The sequence below is a fragment of the Notothenia rossii genome (assembly GCF_949606895.1).
Source record: "Notothenia rossii genome assembly, chromosome: 1".
Classification (NCBI taxonomy): domain Eukaryota; kingdom Metazoa; phylum Chordata; class Actinopteri; order Perciformes; family Nototheniidae; genus Notothenia; species Notothenia rossii.
In genome coordinates this window covers 82771927-82788198 of record NC_136912.1, presented here as the reverse complement: position 1 = coordinate 82788198, position 16272 = coordinate 82771927, and the positions used below count along the sequence as shown (strand labels likewise).

The window sequence follows — 16272 nt, the reverse complement described above, 5'->3', positions numbered from 1 at the left end:
CAATACAGTATGGGTCATTCCAGAATTGGAGGACATTTCATGTCCCCCATGTAAAAAATCTAATAATCCATGCCCAAAATGCTAAAACATGCACTTGTTGTGTTAAACATACTTGTATTGAGACAAAATGTATATAAAGTTGTAGAAAAAGTGGTTTAAAAATATTATTTAAATTATCAAATAGCTCTCGAACATTCCCTAAAATGACATTTTTCTCTTGTCCCCGCTTCTTGGTGACCAACTTGCATGTCAAATATAACATTTAAAATAAGGATTTTATTTACTTTTACTTTTGGTATTATTCTATTGATATATGTCTCTTGTAATGATAAAATCAATTTGTTAACTCATAAACATATTTTAGATAACAGTAATTTTGCACAGAAGTTGTGTCCCTCAACATGCGTTCAACCCTGTAACCCAAACTTTTTTAGATTGGCACAAAAAGTGAAAAAAACTGTAAATCAGATGACACAGTGGAAGTGACATCAGCAAGCAATATGCTTGTGCCATGGGTAGACCAAAACTAAGTCCTCTATTTTATTTTTCATATTTTTACAATCTTTTCAGTCTTAAAAGAGTGTGGCACTCTGACCCACTCAACCCTGTTACTGATATTATCCGAATAAAGCATATTAATTTAAAAGTTATCTTTCTTGCATTAGATATCCAAGTGTGTCCTTGCCTTGAAACATTACATGCTACATCTAGCAATAATTCCTGAGGTTAAATGTCAAATTAGCATTGATTTTCAACCCTGTTACTTTCACCCCTGTTACTATAATTAGAGTAACAGGGGTAATTCTTCATTGGAAAATATACATTTGATGCCTAGCGGGGCAAATCACTTTTTTTGATGGTTTATTATCTGTTTTTCCTAAATACATAAAATACAATTATAAAATAAAAGTTTCATTTTTCAAAAATGTTGGTTTCTAAATTGTCCTCCAATTCTGGAATGACCATTCACCACCAATTTAAGTGTATCGAAATCGAGCAGAGAAATGTGAGTTTAAAGTGCTACCGGAAACCCCTGAAGGCATCGTTGGAGGGAGCAGGAGGCGCGAGGCTAACAGTGAGCACACCCTGCCAGCGAGCCACTCAGTGTTAGCACCACAAACATGTCGGGGAAGAGTTTTCGAGTTAGCGACGGGGACTGGATTTGTCCAGATAAAAAGTAAGTGCTTCCCACATTAATACAAAATGCTAATTTTACCTACATTATGATGGAAAATAGCACCATATGTTTGTCAAATATGCTGGTCGTGCAAGTTAGCGTAGGCCTTTAGCATTGCATTGTATGCTAAAAGGCTAGCTTGTTGACTAGCTGAGTTGTTCACTTGTAACTTATTTCAACCTCTTTACATTCATCATCTACACAATAACAAGTAACACATTGTGTTCATTCGAGGGTGGGGACGTGTTTTGGATGTGACAGTGTGTCTTTATATAAGTTGTCAGTGTGCGCAGACTTATTATATAGCAAGCTAGCTATCGTTAGCCTCATTGGGTTAGGTGAGAGTCCATACTTACTACTGAGGGTAGTGTTTACAATGTTGAAGAAGCCAAGTTGTTGTTAGTGTGGAGTCTATCTTAGGTAACTTGTGTAGTCAGCAGTGTCAGTTTGCACATGAGCTGCATTAGAAACGTCTTGAGTGACAGACAAGCCAGCTGCAGTTGTGCAGGCCTTTCACACAGGCTTTCCCAAGCAAGACTACAAGCTAATGATGTTACACATGACATGAGAGATAAATAAACATACACCACTACTTTTGCGTGAAGCCTACTCAGTTTACGCCTGTATTGTGAAGTAACAAGGCCAATGTTGTATCTGTGGCCTCTATGTATTCATCTTTTTCCTTTTGCAGGTGTGGAAATGTAAATTTTGCTCGAAGGACAAGTTGCAACAGATGTGGCAGCGGTGAGTCCTTGCATATTGTTAAATCTAGATTCAGGCTTCATACATTCTTTCAAAAGGCTGCTGTACTGAAACAACATTGTTATGCTTCCTCAGAGAAAACCACAGAGGCCAAAATGATGAAAGCTGGAGGGACAGAGATTGGAAAAACTCTGGCTGAGAAGAGTAGAGGCCTCTTCAGTGCAAACGATTGGCAATGCAAAACGTAAGGTGTATTGTAAATTACAAGGAACTACCAAAATGTCTGATTAACCACTCAATTGAGCAAATTAACTAAATAGTTTACTGTATACACACATGATTATGAATACACAATAACCTTTTTGTTTCCAAATTAGCTGAAACATTTACTTTCCTATTTCTATTTTTAAACGTGTTGAGTTCTTACAAATTCTTATTTTACTCTTCTACTCTCGTACAGATGCGGAAATGTCAATTGGGCCAGGAGGTCAGAGTGCAACATGTGTAACACCCCAAAATATGCCAAGCTCGAGGAGAGAACAGGTATGTCAACAAATGTGTATTTTGGCAAGTCTTGGTTTGTTTGAAAACTAGTCTCTAAAGCCTATTTCCCCTCTTTTCGCCATTCAGGTTACGGTGGAGGTTTCAATGAAAGAGAAAACGTGGAATACATTGAAAGAGAGGATTCTGACGGTGAATATGATGAAGTGAGTTGTAACTTGCAATGTTTTCTGGTTCATCATTTCGGTTGACTTACTGCCATGTACACATGTGGCATCTGAAATCTTCATTTCTAAACTGCTTTCTTATGTCACAGTTTGGTAGGAAAAAGAAAAAGTTTCGTGGAAAAGATGAAAAGAGCGAACCTGAGAAGAAGGTAGTAGTGCCAATTAAAGTTCAAGCTCCCGACGACGAGGAAGATGAAGAGGATGAGGATGAGGAAGAGGGTGACCTTTCCAAATACAAATTAGATGTAAGATTGGTTGCTGGATCCTTTCAATTCAAAAGAAAACATTTTGTTTTAAATTAAAATACTATACAATGATTGTGTTATAACCAACACGTCTTCTTAAGGATGATGAAGACGATGACGAAGATGGAGACCTTTCAAAGTACGACCTGGACGCTAGTGAGGATGAGGACAAGGACAAGGACAAAGACAAAGACATAGACAAGGACAAGGACAAGCCAGCTCAGAAAAAGGGCAGCCATTCGGGTTCGTCCCGCTCCGGCTCCTCCTCGCGCTCCTCCAGCTCCAGTTCACGGTCGAGGTCCAGGTAAAAGGGTACAGGTCAAGGGTAACTCCGGGCAAAATGTCAGTATCAGCTCAATCTTCCTTCTGAATTACCGATCCACATTAATACATGTCTTGTTCTGCCGATCTGTTGTTTTCTCAACCCCTCCCCTACTGTGGTGTTAGAACCTTGATGTGCAGAAGTTTCTCGATGTCGCTTTATGTTTTGAAACGCCTGACTTTTATTAGAACAAATGCATTGTTGATATTCTAGTCTTGAAATGCCCCTATAATATCTGTTTGAAGTTTGTACCTGTTTTCGTTGTCTTTCTATTTACTTGGTTATTTCACCAAACCCACAAAAGCATCTTTTGCTAGTCCTAAACATGTACTCGTCAGTTAAGCTGCACTGTAAGGAATAGTCTAACTGAAATACTGTCCAACGGTTTGTACAATCCTGTGTGACCCGTCCAGGTATTTGTCTTGTTCAGAAAATATTGGAAAGGTTTTTTTTTTTTGTCTTTCAGGTCCCGCTCTAGAAGCTCATCAAGTTCCAGGTCTGGATCTCGCTCCAGGTCCCACTCCAGGTGAATGAGGTGACATGCACTCTCTCCCTTGGAGAGTGTATGTACAGGGCAAAGCTCCAGAGCAATCCTACTCCCCAGCTAACATTTGAACAAAGACTGGATTCACTATCTGCCATGACGCTTTCAAATAATTTGATGTAGGGTTTTTTTCAAGTTTAATTTAGGACCGGGAGTATAAATGGTACACAGTTGAACTATCTGAACTGAGATTTAATGTTACCAAAGCTAAAACGTCTAGAGCTTGGGTTTTAATCTCACACTCTCAATAAGAGTGCTTTAATTATATTGACTTGATGCTAAACATTTCCTTCAGCATCTTGGGATAACCTATATTTAAGTGCTCTTAAACTTGATAAAAACCGACGCTGATGGGACTGTGTCTTGACCTTACTGACCCTAGTGCTTGGTTTATTCCTCCAAAAGATCCAGTTCCAAGTCTGGAAAGGGCTCCTCTCCCCGGAAGAGGTCCCGCTCCCCCTCCTCCTCACCTGAGAGGGGACAGAAGCGCAGTCGCTCCAGGTCCTCATCTGGAGAGAGAAAGCGGAGGCGCTCTAGATCACGTTCGTCCGAAAGGTTTGGGTTTCTGTGGAATACCACAATGGCACTGATTCTTATTAGCCATCTGTCGCCTCGCTTATGGGAGTTCAGATTTATAGAAATATCCTCACATTTTGCTTGTTATATTGTTTTTACATACATTTGTTAACCTTGTTGTTGTTTCAAGAATGCATAGGTGAATGTTAACATCTGAGCCTGCTGACCTTGTCTTTCTTCCCGTGGTGTTTGTGTGATTTCAGGTGCCGTGGGCAGTCCTCTGGATCCTCCCATTCTGGCTCCAGCTCAAAAAAGAAATAACTTTAACGCCTTAAAAACAAGAAAAGGAACCTTAGTAGAAAAGTGCATGTTGTGTTGGAAGCAAAACAACCACATCATTTCAGTATGATGTCCATTTTCATAAAAAAAAAAAAGTCTTATTTTCTTCAAAAACAATGGCAACATGACTCTCTCTGCCGATGCACGTCATCCCTTTTTAAAACCACCTACACCCCAAACTGTGACAAGTGTCTGTAACTGCAGGTGTCCAATAAACACAAGTGTTTAGTCCCATATGAAATTCAGATGAACTGTAAAAAGGCAGTAGGCCACTTAAAAACGCATATCTTTGTAGCAGTACATTTTATTCCACGCCTCTGTGGGGAAATTAAAGTGATCATTTTTGATTATATTTTTTCCGTGGCCCTAGAAATATCTGATATTGTGGTACTTTTATTTTTTTTAATACTTTCATTTTTTTAAACATAAAATATGAAGAACTTAAGCACCAACTTGCTATAACAGATATAGCAATTAAAATTGGTTTATTTTTTTTTATTTTCTTAAAAATATTTTTTTGCTTTGTCAAGGTAAGTATTTTACTTTTTGATATTGCGTGTTTTAACTAAATGGCTGTAAATTCCACATTCTTTGGTTTAGGTGTTTAGTGTTGTGTTTCTCTTTTTTTTCTCTTTACACTATTGTCACACGTTACAATTTAAAGTTATACCTTCTCATTTGTCACCTGGGAAACTAAAACATTCAATAAGTTATTAATTAATAATGATTAATATTTGTACTTAAGATTAGTACTTCCAGAATAACAAACACCATACAGTATATCCTGATTCATGGTAGAAAGTGGCAATACAGTCTTTAATGGTGAAACAACTCAAATGTACACGTGTAAATAAAATCCTGTTGACTGTTACTTTGTTGTTGCGTTTGATTTAGCCAAGATTAGGGCGGGGAGTCCAGAAAGATCTATTATATTAGCTTATTTTTGGCAGATGTGTATAAATAATCAGTTTCACTACCAGTTTTGTAGCTATGGAGGCTTTTGATGGCTAATGATGTTTTGTTATTGCACACAAATGGCAAATCAACCATGAGGTTCAAACAAGTTCACAATACAGATCTGATTTTAAAAAATAGGGGAGGAATAAAGACAACGGTGTTTAAAAAATGTGTAACAGCTCATATTAAAAAATAGCTCTTTTTTATTATAAGGTAAACCATTAAATGAATAAAAACTCCTGACTAGTTGAATTTTGAATGGGCTTTAGACTTGTGTTGTCGTTCTCTATGTGGTCAGCAGGTGGCACTGCTGTTGTTATCGTCCTGAGTTTAACAGAGGGATGGGGTACACTGGGGTCCTTAACTTAGTGGTCAATGAGTTCGAGTATAGGTGTCTGATACATCTCCCGGGCTGCATTCAAACGTGAGTTAAAGTTGGTTAACAAGTGTTCGTAGGTTGGAAATATTAGAAGCTGCAACAACGTGCTGTTGGTGTATAATCTGAGTAGGCTAGTAGTGAAATGTGTTCATGCTCTAATCTAAATTCACATCAAGTACATAAACTATTTGTATGAGAAACCATTAATAGCCTACCTTCTTATCCCTTAAAGCAAATGTCCCCATGATCATCAACCAGATGTAGCCTAATGATTTAATACATGTCTTTTTAGTGCCATTTCTCTCGAAGAGGTGCAGAGCAGGTTTATTGATACCTAATTTATCCGACAAGTCTTCCCATATGCTCACCACCAAGATGTGATAATCTCCAGCATCATGACTTTAGTTTGTCGAGCATCGAAGCAGCGATAGGGTTGCACCTAAAGTGCCTGTAACATATTTATAAATGGAATGTATAAGGATATCACCTTCACAGACATCACACAAGGTTTTCATAAAAGTGCCGTACAGTTTAGAAAGTGTATTTTGAACTATGTGCCTCTGTTTGATTTTCTGGGTAGTCCCGCCTCCAGCGCGTAAAAAGGAGCCGACGCGCTTTTACGCACTTCATTCAGCTGGAGCGCAAGAGGATGCTTGACACATACCTGTGTTATCTGCTGCGTACAGGCTTACCCTTTCCGAAACTATGTACAAGGACGGCTGTGATTCTGTAGGGGGGTTGAAAAACTTGATTGGAGCGATGCTGGACTTCAACGTCTCCAGGTCATTGCGCGAAAGCAATGCCACCAAAAACTCCAGTTGTGGATCTGTATCAGTTGGTTTCCCTATAGTCATGATGATTACTGGCATAGTGGGCAACACATTAGCTCTTATTCTGGTGTATGTATCTTACAAAAAGAAGGAAAATAAAAGGAAAAAGTCGTTCTTGCTTTGCATTGGATCACTGGCGTTAACTGACTTGTTTGGACAGCTTTTGACAAGTCCAATAGTGATATCAGTTTACAGGGCGGACCTGAAGTGGGAGCGCATCGACTCATCGGGCAAATTATGCGGTTTTTTCGGTGTGTGCATGACCACTTTTGGCCTGTGCTCTCTCTTCTTGGCCAGCGCCATGGCAATTGAAAGGGCTCTGGCGATAACAAATCCACACTGGTACTCCAATCACATGAAGACAAGTGTGACAAAGCAGACTTTGGCTGTCATCTGGTGTCTTGTGTTGCTCTTTGCGCTGCTGCCCATTGCAGGGGTCGGCGAATATACGCGCCAGTGGCCGGGCACCTGGTGCTTTATCAGCACGGGGGACAGGGAAGTCCCGGGCAATATGTTTTTCGCCATCACTTTTGCTGTACTTGGGATTTTCTCTCTGCTTGTTACACTTTCCTGCAATGTAGTGACAATCCGTGGCTTAATTATCCGGTGTAAAAAGTCTGGCACTTCTCAGTCTTCAAAGCAGTGGGAACGGCTCACCACGGAGACCGTCGTTCAGCTGTTAGGGATTATGTGCGTCCTTCTTATATGCTGGTCTCCTCTGCTGGTATGTTTTTATACGCGACTCAGCCTTTCACTTTCTTACAGCATGCATTCACTAGTTCCTATGGCCAAATGAAATTGAGGATATAAGAAAGATTTAACATACAGCATATTTTCTAAAGATGCTTGTTTCTTTTCATACAGTAAAAGCTTTTATAGTAAATTGCCCAGTGTCTTTATTCACAGATCAATTTATTTTATTGTCACTTGCAGATCTTTATATGTGGAAATGTTTCGATAGAAAGCAAGAGCAAACGCTGCACATCCTTATATTTTCTCCTTAAAAATCTATTCACTATCTCACACTATTTTACTCTTATCTCGTACACACACAAACCACACTTGCCACTCACATAAAAGCTGTCATGTATGATCCTTTCAAATGCTGCTGACATTTTCCATTAAGGGGAAATCCACTTATCTGAGTCCTGGTTGGGGGTCTGCTCAGTCTGCTATGAGGTCATACATTATCAGGCACATGTTTAATAGTCCCAAAGATATTATTAGAAGCAACAGTGATGGCAGAGCGTGAGCACCTAGAGCGTGAACATCATGCTTTCCTAGTTTGATTCAGTATAGCTGCTCACGGCTGTGGTGAGATTTGTGACATTTAATATATAAGAAGTATTATTTCAGTAATCAAGTGTGCATAACCATTTGAAAGGCTTTCTCAATGTTACATTTTGAGTGAAGAAGATAGTTTGTCCTTATTATTCTCTAGTGGTACAAACAACATGTACCTGCCTCCCCTTTCAGGTGCTGATGCTGAGGATGATCTCCCACCAGGTATCTTCCCACGAGTGCAACTCAACAGCTGTGACCTCCAGTCGTAACTCTAGCCGGGACGTCCAGTTAGACTGTAACTTTTTCCTCACAGCAATCCGCTTGGCCTCCCTCAACCAGATCCTGGACCCATGGGTCTATTTGCTCCTCAGAGAGATCCTCCTACGCAAGTTCTGCTTAGTGGCTAATGCAGTGTCCAACTGCTCCATAGAGGAACCGAAGGAGACCCAGACGGCATTGGACGCCCTCAATAAGCAGAACCATCAAGACAGCAACAACCTTGGTAAACCACAAGGTAGCAAGGATGTCGACATTTGACAGGAATTACTATCATGGCTTTAAGTTCAGACAGATTGGATGGAAGAGAATATGGAAACACGATTTTCATGGATGTGTCCTAACATCATGTTAACAAAGGGTCTCTCCATGTTCTGGACAGAAGGTTATTGTACAGTGGTCTCAGTTGCAGTCTTAATAAGAACAAGCCAAGTCTGCTCGGGGTGCTTTGTTTTGTTTAAAACACATTCCATCCGAAGTCACCAAACCAGCATGTGGATGCATGACCTTGTCACGCGTTACATTTGGCTGCAGCGCGGCAAGTTTTCTGTTTTGATAACAGCATCTCCCAGGCTCAAGACCTGAATATGGTGGACTCTAAATGGACTTATATGGAAGTAATCCATCTTGTGCTCTTGCAAATTGCTTTAGCCAAATTGAAGCCATAAACCAGCTAAAGGACTAATGGATTTTCCGTATGTCTAAAAATTAAGATGGAAACTGTACATTTGCATATATTAAGATGTAAATAGGACTGCCATATCTTACATTAAATGTAGCCATAGAGGTTGTTCTGAAAAAAATACAATCCTAAACTGGAGCCGATTGTTGATTGTCAGATTATTTATTAGTGTCTGGTGTTATAGTGACTTCTGCGCTGAATCATGCTAACTGCTGGGCATCAGTTGTTGTAAATTGTATAGTATAATGTACGTTGTTTTCCTCGGGCTAGCAGCCAAAAAAAATGATGTGAAGCTTTTAGTTTTATGCCACGTTCACCCTTGAATATGAATGCACTGGTATATTTTTTGTGCAATTACATGTATTTTTATCAGCAATGTTCTTTTCAGAATAGCTTCATTCCAGTCTTTTGAACCAATTGTATGTGGCAAATAACTGTAAATGTGTGTTTTTCTGTCAGGGTGGTATTATTATAATGTGGTTACATGGCTGTCAATGTCTCACTGAGAACTCCTTGTTCTGTAAGTTCATAATGGAACAAAAGGACAATATGTTCATATAAGTAGAGACAAAGGTACTGTTTGGATACAAGTCTGAAAACAGGAAAATAATGAAATAATGGAAGCTGTGTCCAAATAATACATAGCATAAAACATCTTAAACATGAAAAGCTATTTTGGCACTCTTGAAACATATGCTTTAATTACTCAGATTCAAGAATTCATGCTTATAATTATGTGGTGGTGATTGCCTTGAACATGTTGAATTTGTTGTTCTACATTTAAAATGTTCTTAACAGCCAAACTGTGTCCACCTTAATGCTACCTCTCAATATAAGTATATGCTCATTTTCCTTAAACGTGTACAGTGGAAATCACCATAGGTCTGAGATAAAATGAAGGTTCTTTTTAATCTTTGTTCTTAGTGCCAATATAAGTATGAGTGCTGTTGGCAGGAAATGGCAATCAATTCCTTTACTACGGGCTACGTCGTCATGTATAGCGCTGTAAATATATTCATAGAGGTCCAGCATCTTAGGCAAAGACATCTCAAGGATGGACACGTTTTTTAATTTCATGGTAACCTCCAGATTATGGGGACCCTTTGTCACACTTACACATCAGCCAACAAGATTAGATATGTGTGGATTCTGCTTTGCCAGGTCTTGCCTTTGCCTCTTGAAAGGGCAAGTTCATACAAGCTCAGTGATAAAGACACTATAGGAAACTATTTTCTGTGAAATCCATGTAAAGAAATAGCATTTTCTATTTACAGATAAAGAATTCATCTTAGATGATTGTGAATCTGATCAACTTGAAATATAAATGTTGTTTGTTGAGGGGAAACAAGAATATAGAGGAAATCAAAGCATTTGTTCATGGGGTATATTGCACAATATTTGTCAATATTCACGATTGTTCTGAAGCTCATTGCTATATATGAATGTGCAAAAAACACCAATATGTTCCTCAACAAGTATTCAGTTTCATTAAGTGCTATTACACTAACTTGATTGTTCATTCTAATGAATGCTTCAATAATCGAGGTTGTGGATCTGCATGATGAGTAGCGTATTTATTCCATGCATACAGTATGTTCATCTGCTGGAGTTCAATAATCACTTGACCAGAAGCATCTGGGATTTAAGTCAGGCATTTAAAACAATGATTACATTTGTTCGCAGGTTGCAGTGGGATATGGGTTTACGATTGACTCAATTAGCTTCCATGTGAATCTGCGTCATGTAATTATCTCGGTTCTCCGTCCAGGAAACATTGAAGCTTCCTGGTCTTAGGTAAATAAAGAATAAGTACACAAAGTACTATCCCCTTAAGGCTAACTGGCCTTGCATTTGATTGTTGATTTTCCATGGCTTTGCATCCCACCAAACCCTGCAGTGGAAAGGAAAATGGCAGAATGAATTGTCATTACTTCTAAATTGAAAACATCACACCACTCTGGACACAGTGAAGGAACAAGGAGAGCATTCTATGTTTCTGCAGTGCAGGAGAGATACACTGGGATATGATCATGCAAACTCCACTTTATGGATCCACACTGGTTTATCTTCGATGACTCAAGATATCCTTGTAAAGAGGTGTCAGGATTTAATTTTCTCTCAGCTACAAACACACATCTGTATTTAATTCTCAAGCTTCAATTGTGCTGAGTGTGAAGTTTTGATAGCGTGCTTGGATGATGATCCTTTGCAGCAGGATTTGGTCCTTTCGGAACGTATTTACGCAATTAGAGTTCTGCACTAGCATCGAATAGAGCTTTCAATTACATCATTCACTCATGTAACCAATGTATGAAAGTGCTTTTCTGATGTTCTCAAGTGCTCAGGAGTCACTAGATGTCTTGAGATTTCAAGACAAGAACGATTGTTCATCATCACTTGATATTTTTAAATTAAGCTCAGTTCTCATGTGGTTTATAATTTTGTTTTAAGTATTACGCACCAATGGGAACAAGGCTTTCTCTAACTTCCTTAAAAATCCTGCAGCACGATGCAGGATACTTTATGACCCTTTGAAAAACATCTGCAAGAATTATTATTTTTTTGACTGTCTCTGTAACATATATAACACTAATATTGCCCTCTATCAACCTGAAGTGAGGTAGAAAAACTAAAAAGCATCTAATTCTTGTAATTTGATACGGTCACTTGTGGAGTAAACGACTGATACATACATGATGGCACTTTGTTGTAATTTCGTGCTGACCTGGCAGGTTTAAGAAGGAAAGAATCTCTAAAGTATTTCTAAACAGCATCTGAAAGTACAATGGAAACAGGTTTGGCCCAGCAGCCACGGCTCCACTAATGAATGTAAATACATACCGGATGTCTATCAATGTCCATTTTCTTATCTGTTGTTCGCCTCTGCGTTTGAATGTTCAGCAATAGTTATTTACACTGAAGTGTCTCCAAACTCTGAGACTAGATTCTCAGATGAGGGCTATCTACACAGTTTCACATGGCTACCATTTCTTTGTCAGTGTTCTTTATCCTTTCACACTGTATCCAGGTGAGGAATGCTGTACATTTTGCAACCTTTTGTATTATTTTCCCTCAAGTATAAACCGTATGAACCATGTTGATGAGCTGGAAAAAAACTGAGAACACTACCTACCGATTAAAGTGTCCTTTTGGTGTTTTATGAGTTTGACCTCTACTTGAATTGAATCAGTTCAACATGCACTTTTTATTCATTTTGCAGCTGTGTTCTTGGCTATGTGGTGGTGCGATGATGTAATTCCATTAAAGGACATGAACTTGTGTTTTCAATATGTGTTGGGATTTGTGGCTGCTGAAGCATGTTTTCTTATTAAATATTCATACTCTCCAAAGTCAAGGGTACAGTGTTTTAGCAGTGTTCCTCTTCAAATAACTCTGCTTAGGCTGAGCCAAACAAAATATTGAAAAAAAACTGAGGCATTAGATCGCTCTGGTGCATGCTCTCAGACTCATATCATTTTACCATGAATCTATGCTGGTTGGCTTTGTTGGCTTTTATTTGTATTTCTCGTACGTGTAACTTTCTTTGTTGAAATTGCTAACCGTATGACAAAGATGATTTAACTGCGAGTGACGCTTTTCAGTGGAGAATGTTTTGAATACTGTGAATCATGTTAAAACCTGCTGGCCATTTTAAAGCATGTGTAATCTTCTATTGTTTGTTGACCTGGTGCAATGTGTTTCCCATGGGCCAATAAATTGAACAATGTGGTATGAAGTACTGTTAAGATAATTAATCCTTGCATACATACATTAAGCTAGAGTTGTGATGCATGAGATTATGGTTTCAGGCTGTTTCTGTTTAATAGTGCAACTCATATAAGTATATCGATCGTATAATTCTTTCATATATTATACAGTATGTTGTTGAAGAGAGAGACATACCCAACAGGGCAACAGCAAGTACTCAGAAGGATTGCATCGTCCTTGTTCTTAAAAAAAATAATCATTTATACTTTTATGAGGATCCACCATATTCTTTTTGCATTTATTTAATGTTTTCATGGTTACAAAATAATTATTTTGTTTGAGAAAGAGTCCAGAAAATGGTGTGGTGATCTTCTCAAAAGTCTTCACAAACTTCCTCAGAGTTTTAAAGTGAAAACTCGAATGCCAGTTAAATGGTAACGTCGTGAAGTGTTTGACCATGTTGGTGTAGCAAGCTTATTTTTACTGTTAAAAGTACTTATTCAGATCAAATAAGCTCTATTTTGTTTTCTTTCTTTAGACTTGATTCCCAGGATATTATTAAAGCTGTGCAGTAACTTTAAATATATTCAGATAACCTTAAAAAAGGTTATACAAAGCTCCAAGTGCTCAATGTGTAATCTTATCAGTTGCAAACATTCCGGACCGTGGTGAAACTGAAGTGTTCATCGAATATACCCTTCATAAGTAAAAGGTAAAAGGCTTTTCTGTCGTGGTATACATTATCGCTTTGAATCATTTTTGAGGCCTTAATTAAATTGATCTTGAATTGTGTAAATCACCTGGCTGAGTGTCTTGGCTCCGCACTATGTAGTCATTTTATTGCTGAGTAAGGGCACTGTCTGCAACTGATAAATTCCAGTTGGCGCATTAAAGGCTTTATCCTCCTACTATTAGTTATCGCCGTTAAGCTCAACAGACTGAGGATGTATGAAGGCACAGAGAGAAGCACTTTAGTAGCAGACATATTGTGCTATATTGGTATATTAATATGAATTATAGACAAAAAGCTCACTGCAGAGTGTGTGCAAAGGTGCTAGAAATAAGAAGAAAAGAAAATGTACACTTAAAAGCACAACATTAGAGAGAGATAGATGAGCATGCTGGTGAGGTGCACCATTCTTGTTATTGGTGATGCAGAAGTGTCTGTCATAATAATTCATCTATTTCTCCTAAGTGTTTTAAAAGAAGGTTATTCTATATTCAGAGGCATTACAAGTAGTCGGTGAGGTTGCACTTTTTCAATTATTTATAAAGTCTTACGCCTCTCAGCAGCAAAGCACTCACTCAACGAGTCATTAATTTAAAGGTAATACATCACAACACTTTTCTTTTTTGCGCTAGGGCCTTAAATGATGTCTTTAGAGATATTGGTCTTCTTCTATAGACCATTATGCTAAGAGAGATAAATGAGGGTTTGCTCTAAATTACATAATAGCTCCTTAAGGGCCTCTCATTGAGGAGCGGAGGCATGGTTTTAACTAAATTAATCAGGTTGGTGATGTATGTTTCTACTTAACTTTGCGCATGCTTTTAATGTATACTTTAGATGTATGGACAAGGTCTTTGTTCACGGACTGTGCTGAGGCAACAGGGTGAGACGATGCTGCTGAGCTCTGTGTGAGGACGAAGGTCAGGTAAACAACCATGAAGAGTCAAAGGGTTGTGTGCTGGCTGCAGAGAAGATCAAGCAGCATCCTTGCCTCCAAACACAATTACTGTGCTGCAGGGGGAAAAGGTTGGGCTGTCTGTCCTCAGGCGATTATCCATCATGGCATAATGGTGATGTTGGTGCATGCTCCCACTGAGTGGCAATGAGGATGAATCTGAAGGAAATGTAAATCTTGTTTACTCAGTCGTCAGAGAACAGAGATGTGATATCCTGTGGAAACAAACACATAATGCACAAATGTCCAAATAGTGTCAACAGGTGCTGTAAATCATTTTAGCAAATTGAAATCACCTCAACACTGTCATGATTTGAAATATAGCCTGTCTCATTAATATTCACAATTTCATTGATTTTAGGTTAATCTTTCACCTGATTTATGTGTGTTATTACTGTAACATGGGAAGAGTTGTTGTCAGTCTTTGCGAGATCCCTATCAGTTTCTATCCCTCCAGTCTGAGGCTTTCTGCTTTTTAAACACAAACTAATGAAGCCATTAATCCATCCCACCCCTGCGTGGCACTTCCAGTCCATCAAAAACATCTATGGTCAACAGTTCTCTCATTGTTGCAGTCAGGCTTAAATCATTAAAAAGATGTGGCATGTTGTTAAGCCCCTGTTCATATAGCAGAGGAGATACTGTTATATACCATATACCATGAATATGCTATATACATGTGACACTTATTTTCATTAAGTAGACTGATTCAGAGAATACATTTAGCACCAGAAAGCTTATATTTCTTTGATAAATTGGCAAACCAATAGTATATTTTATGCTCTTTTATACTGTATGTGTTTACATGGATGAAACAAAACCCAGTCTTCTGAATATAGACAACACAAAATGTAATCAGAGAATACAATGTAAAGGAACATGTGTTGTTGTTAGTGGAGGTTATTTTTGAATGGAAGAACACTAAAATTAAAATAAGATGCTTTGATCTGAAGGATAAATAAAGGGATCAGTGTTTTGGACAACAATAATTGGTAACCAGGGATACACTTCCTCTGTGGACTGTGTGTGTGTGTGTGTGTGTGTGTGTGTGTGTGTGTGTGTGTGTGTGTGTGTGTGTGTGTGAGTGTGTGTGTGTGTGTGTGTGTGTGTGTGTGTGTGTGTGTGTGTGTGTGTGTGTGTGTGTGTGTGTGTCAGTCTTCTTCTTCTTCTTCTTCTTCTTCTTCTTCTTCTTCTTCTTTGCTTTAATTGCGAGATCTTTTTCTTCTTCTTTGCTTTGCGAGTCGCAACGGTCGCAACCAGTCTTGGAGCATTATCGCCTATGATATAACTCACGCGACCCAGAATGCATTTGGGATTTGTAGTCTTTCTAGTTGCGTATTTTTCATATTTGTTTCGTATTTGTCTTATATTTCAACAGTTTTACGACATACTGTGACTTTTTTTACATGGAAATGATTGTTTAAGATTGACAAACATCATATGTGTCATTCGTGGCACAATTCAAACGGGATCAAAAGATAACTATTCTCTCTCATGTATCATTTTCCGCTTCCGGGGTCCCATGGAGGCTCCCGGAAGGGGAGTGACTTCGCCTCTCTATTATGAAGACTCAGTTTTTTACATAAGAATTGAATTATGGATTAATAATTTTTTCAAAGTGACATACACATTGGATTAACCTATGGATTAACCTTCAGACGCGTTTTTCTCGTTTTTGATCAGAATAACAGCAAAAGGTGAGCATATCTCCGTGTTTTACCTAAAGCTACGTTGTGTGATGTCTGTATTTGCTTCCCCTGTCGCGAGTTCCGATTGCTCAGTGACTTATATTTCTAGAATCTGTGGAAACTCAGCTTGTTACAACTTGTTTGTGCATATCCGATAAGTATATCGATTGATTTATACCTAGAGTGAGTTAGCATTTTTTCGCTCAGGGC

At 38.5% G+C, this 16272-nt stretch overlaps 2 protein-coding genes across 3 annotated transcripts; both read left to right on the top strand.

Annotated features, from left to right (window-relative positions):
- Nucleotides 1–1025: 1025 nt before the first annotated feature.
- Nucleotides 1026–5444, top strand: zranb2 (zinc finger, RAN-binding domain containing 2). Of its 2 annotated transcripts, XM_079682433.1 has the most exons (10): nt 1026–1177; nt 1869–1921; nt 2015–2123; nt 2340–2422; nt 2510–2586; nt 2697–2852; nt 2954–3156; nt 3641–3700; nt 4124–4273; nt 4498–5444. In XM_079682433.1, exons 1-10 carry the CDS (start codon nt 1122–1124, stop codon nt 4553–4555), a joined length of 1005 nt encoding a protein of 334 aa, XP_079538559.1. In that variant the 5' UTR covers nt 1026–1121; the 3' UTR covers nt 4556–5444. The 2 variants fall into 2 exon arrangements, with proteins under 2 accessions (XP_079538559.1, XP_079538558.1); XM_079682432.1 differs by having other exon boundaries at nt 4124–4725.
- Nucleotides 5445–5583: 139 nt separating this feature from the next.
- Nucleotides 5584–12711, top strand: ptger3 (prostaglandin E receptor 3 (subtype EP3)). The gene is made up of 2 exons (XM_079682421.1): nt 5584–7463; nt 8216–12711. Exons 1-2 carry the CDS (start codon nt 6615–6617, stop codon nt 8558–8560), a joined length of 1194 nt encoding a protein of 397 aa, XP_079538547.1. The 5' UTR covers nt 5584–6614; the 3' UTR covers nt 8561–12711.
- The last annotated feature ends 3561 nt before the right edge of the window (nt 12712–16272 follow it).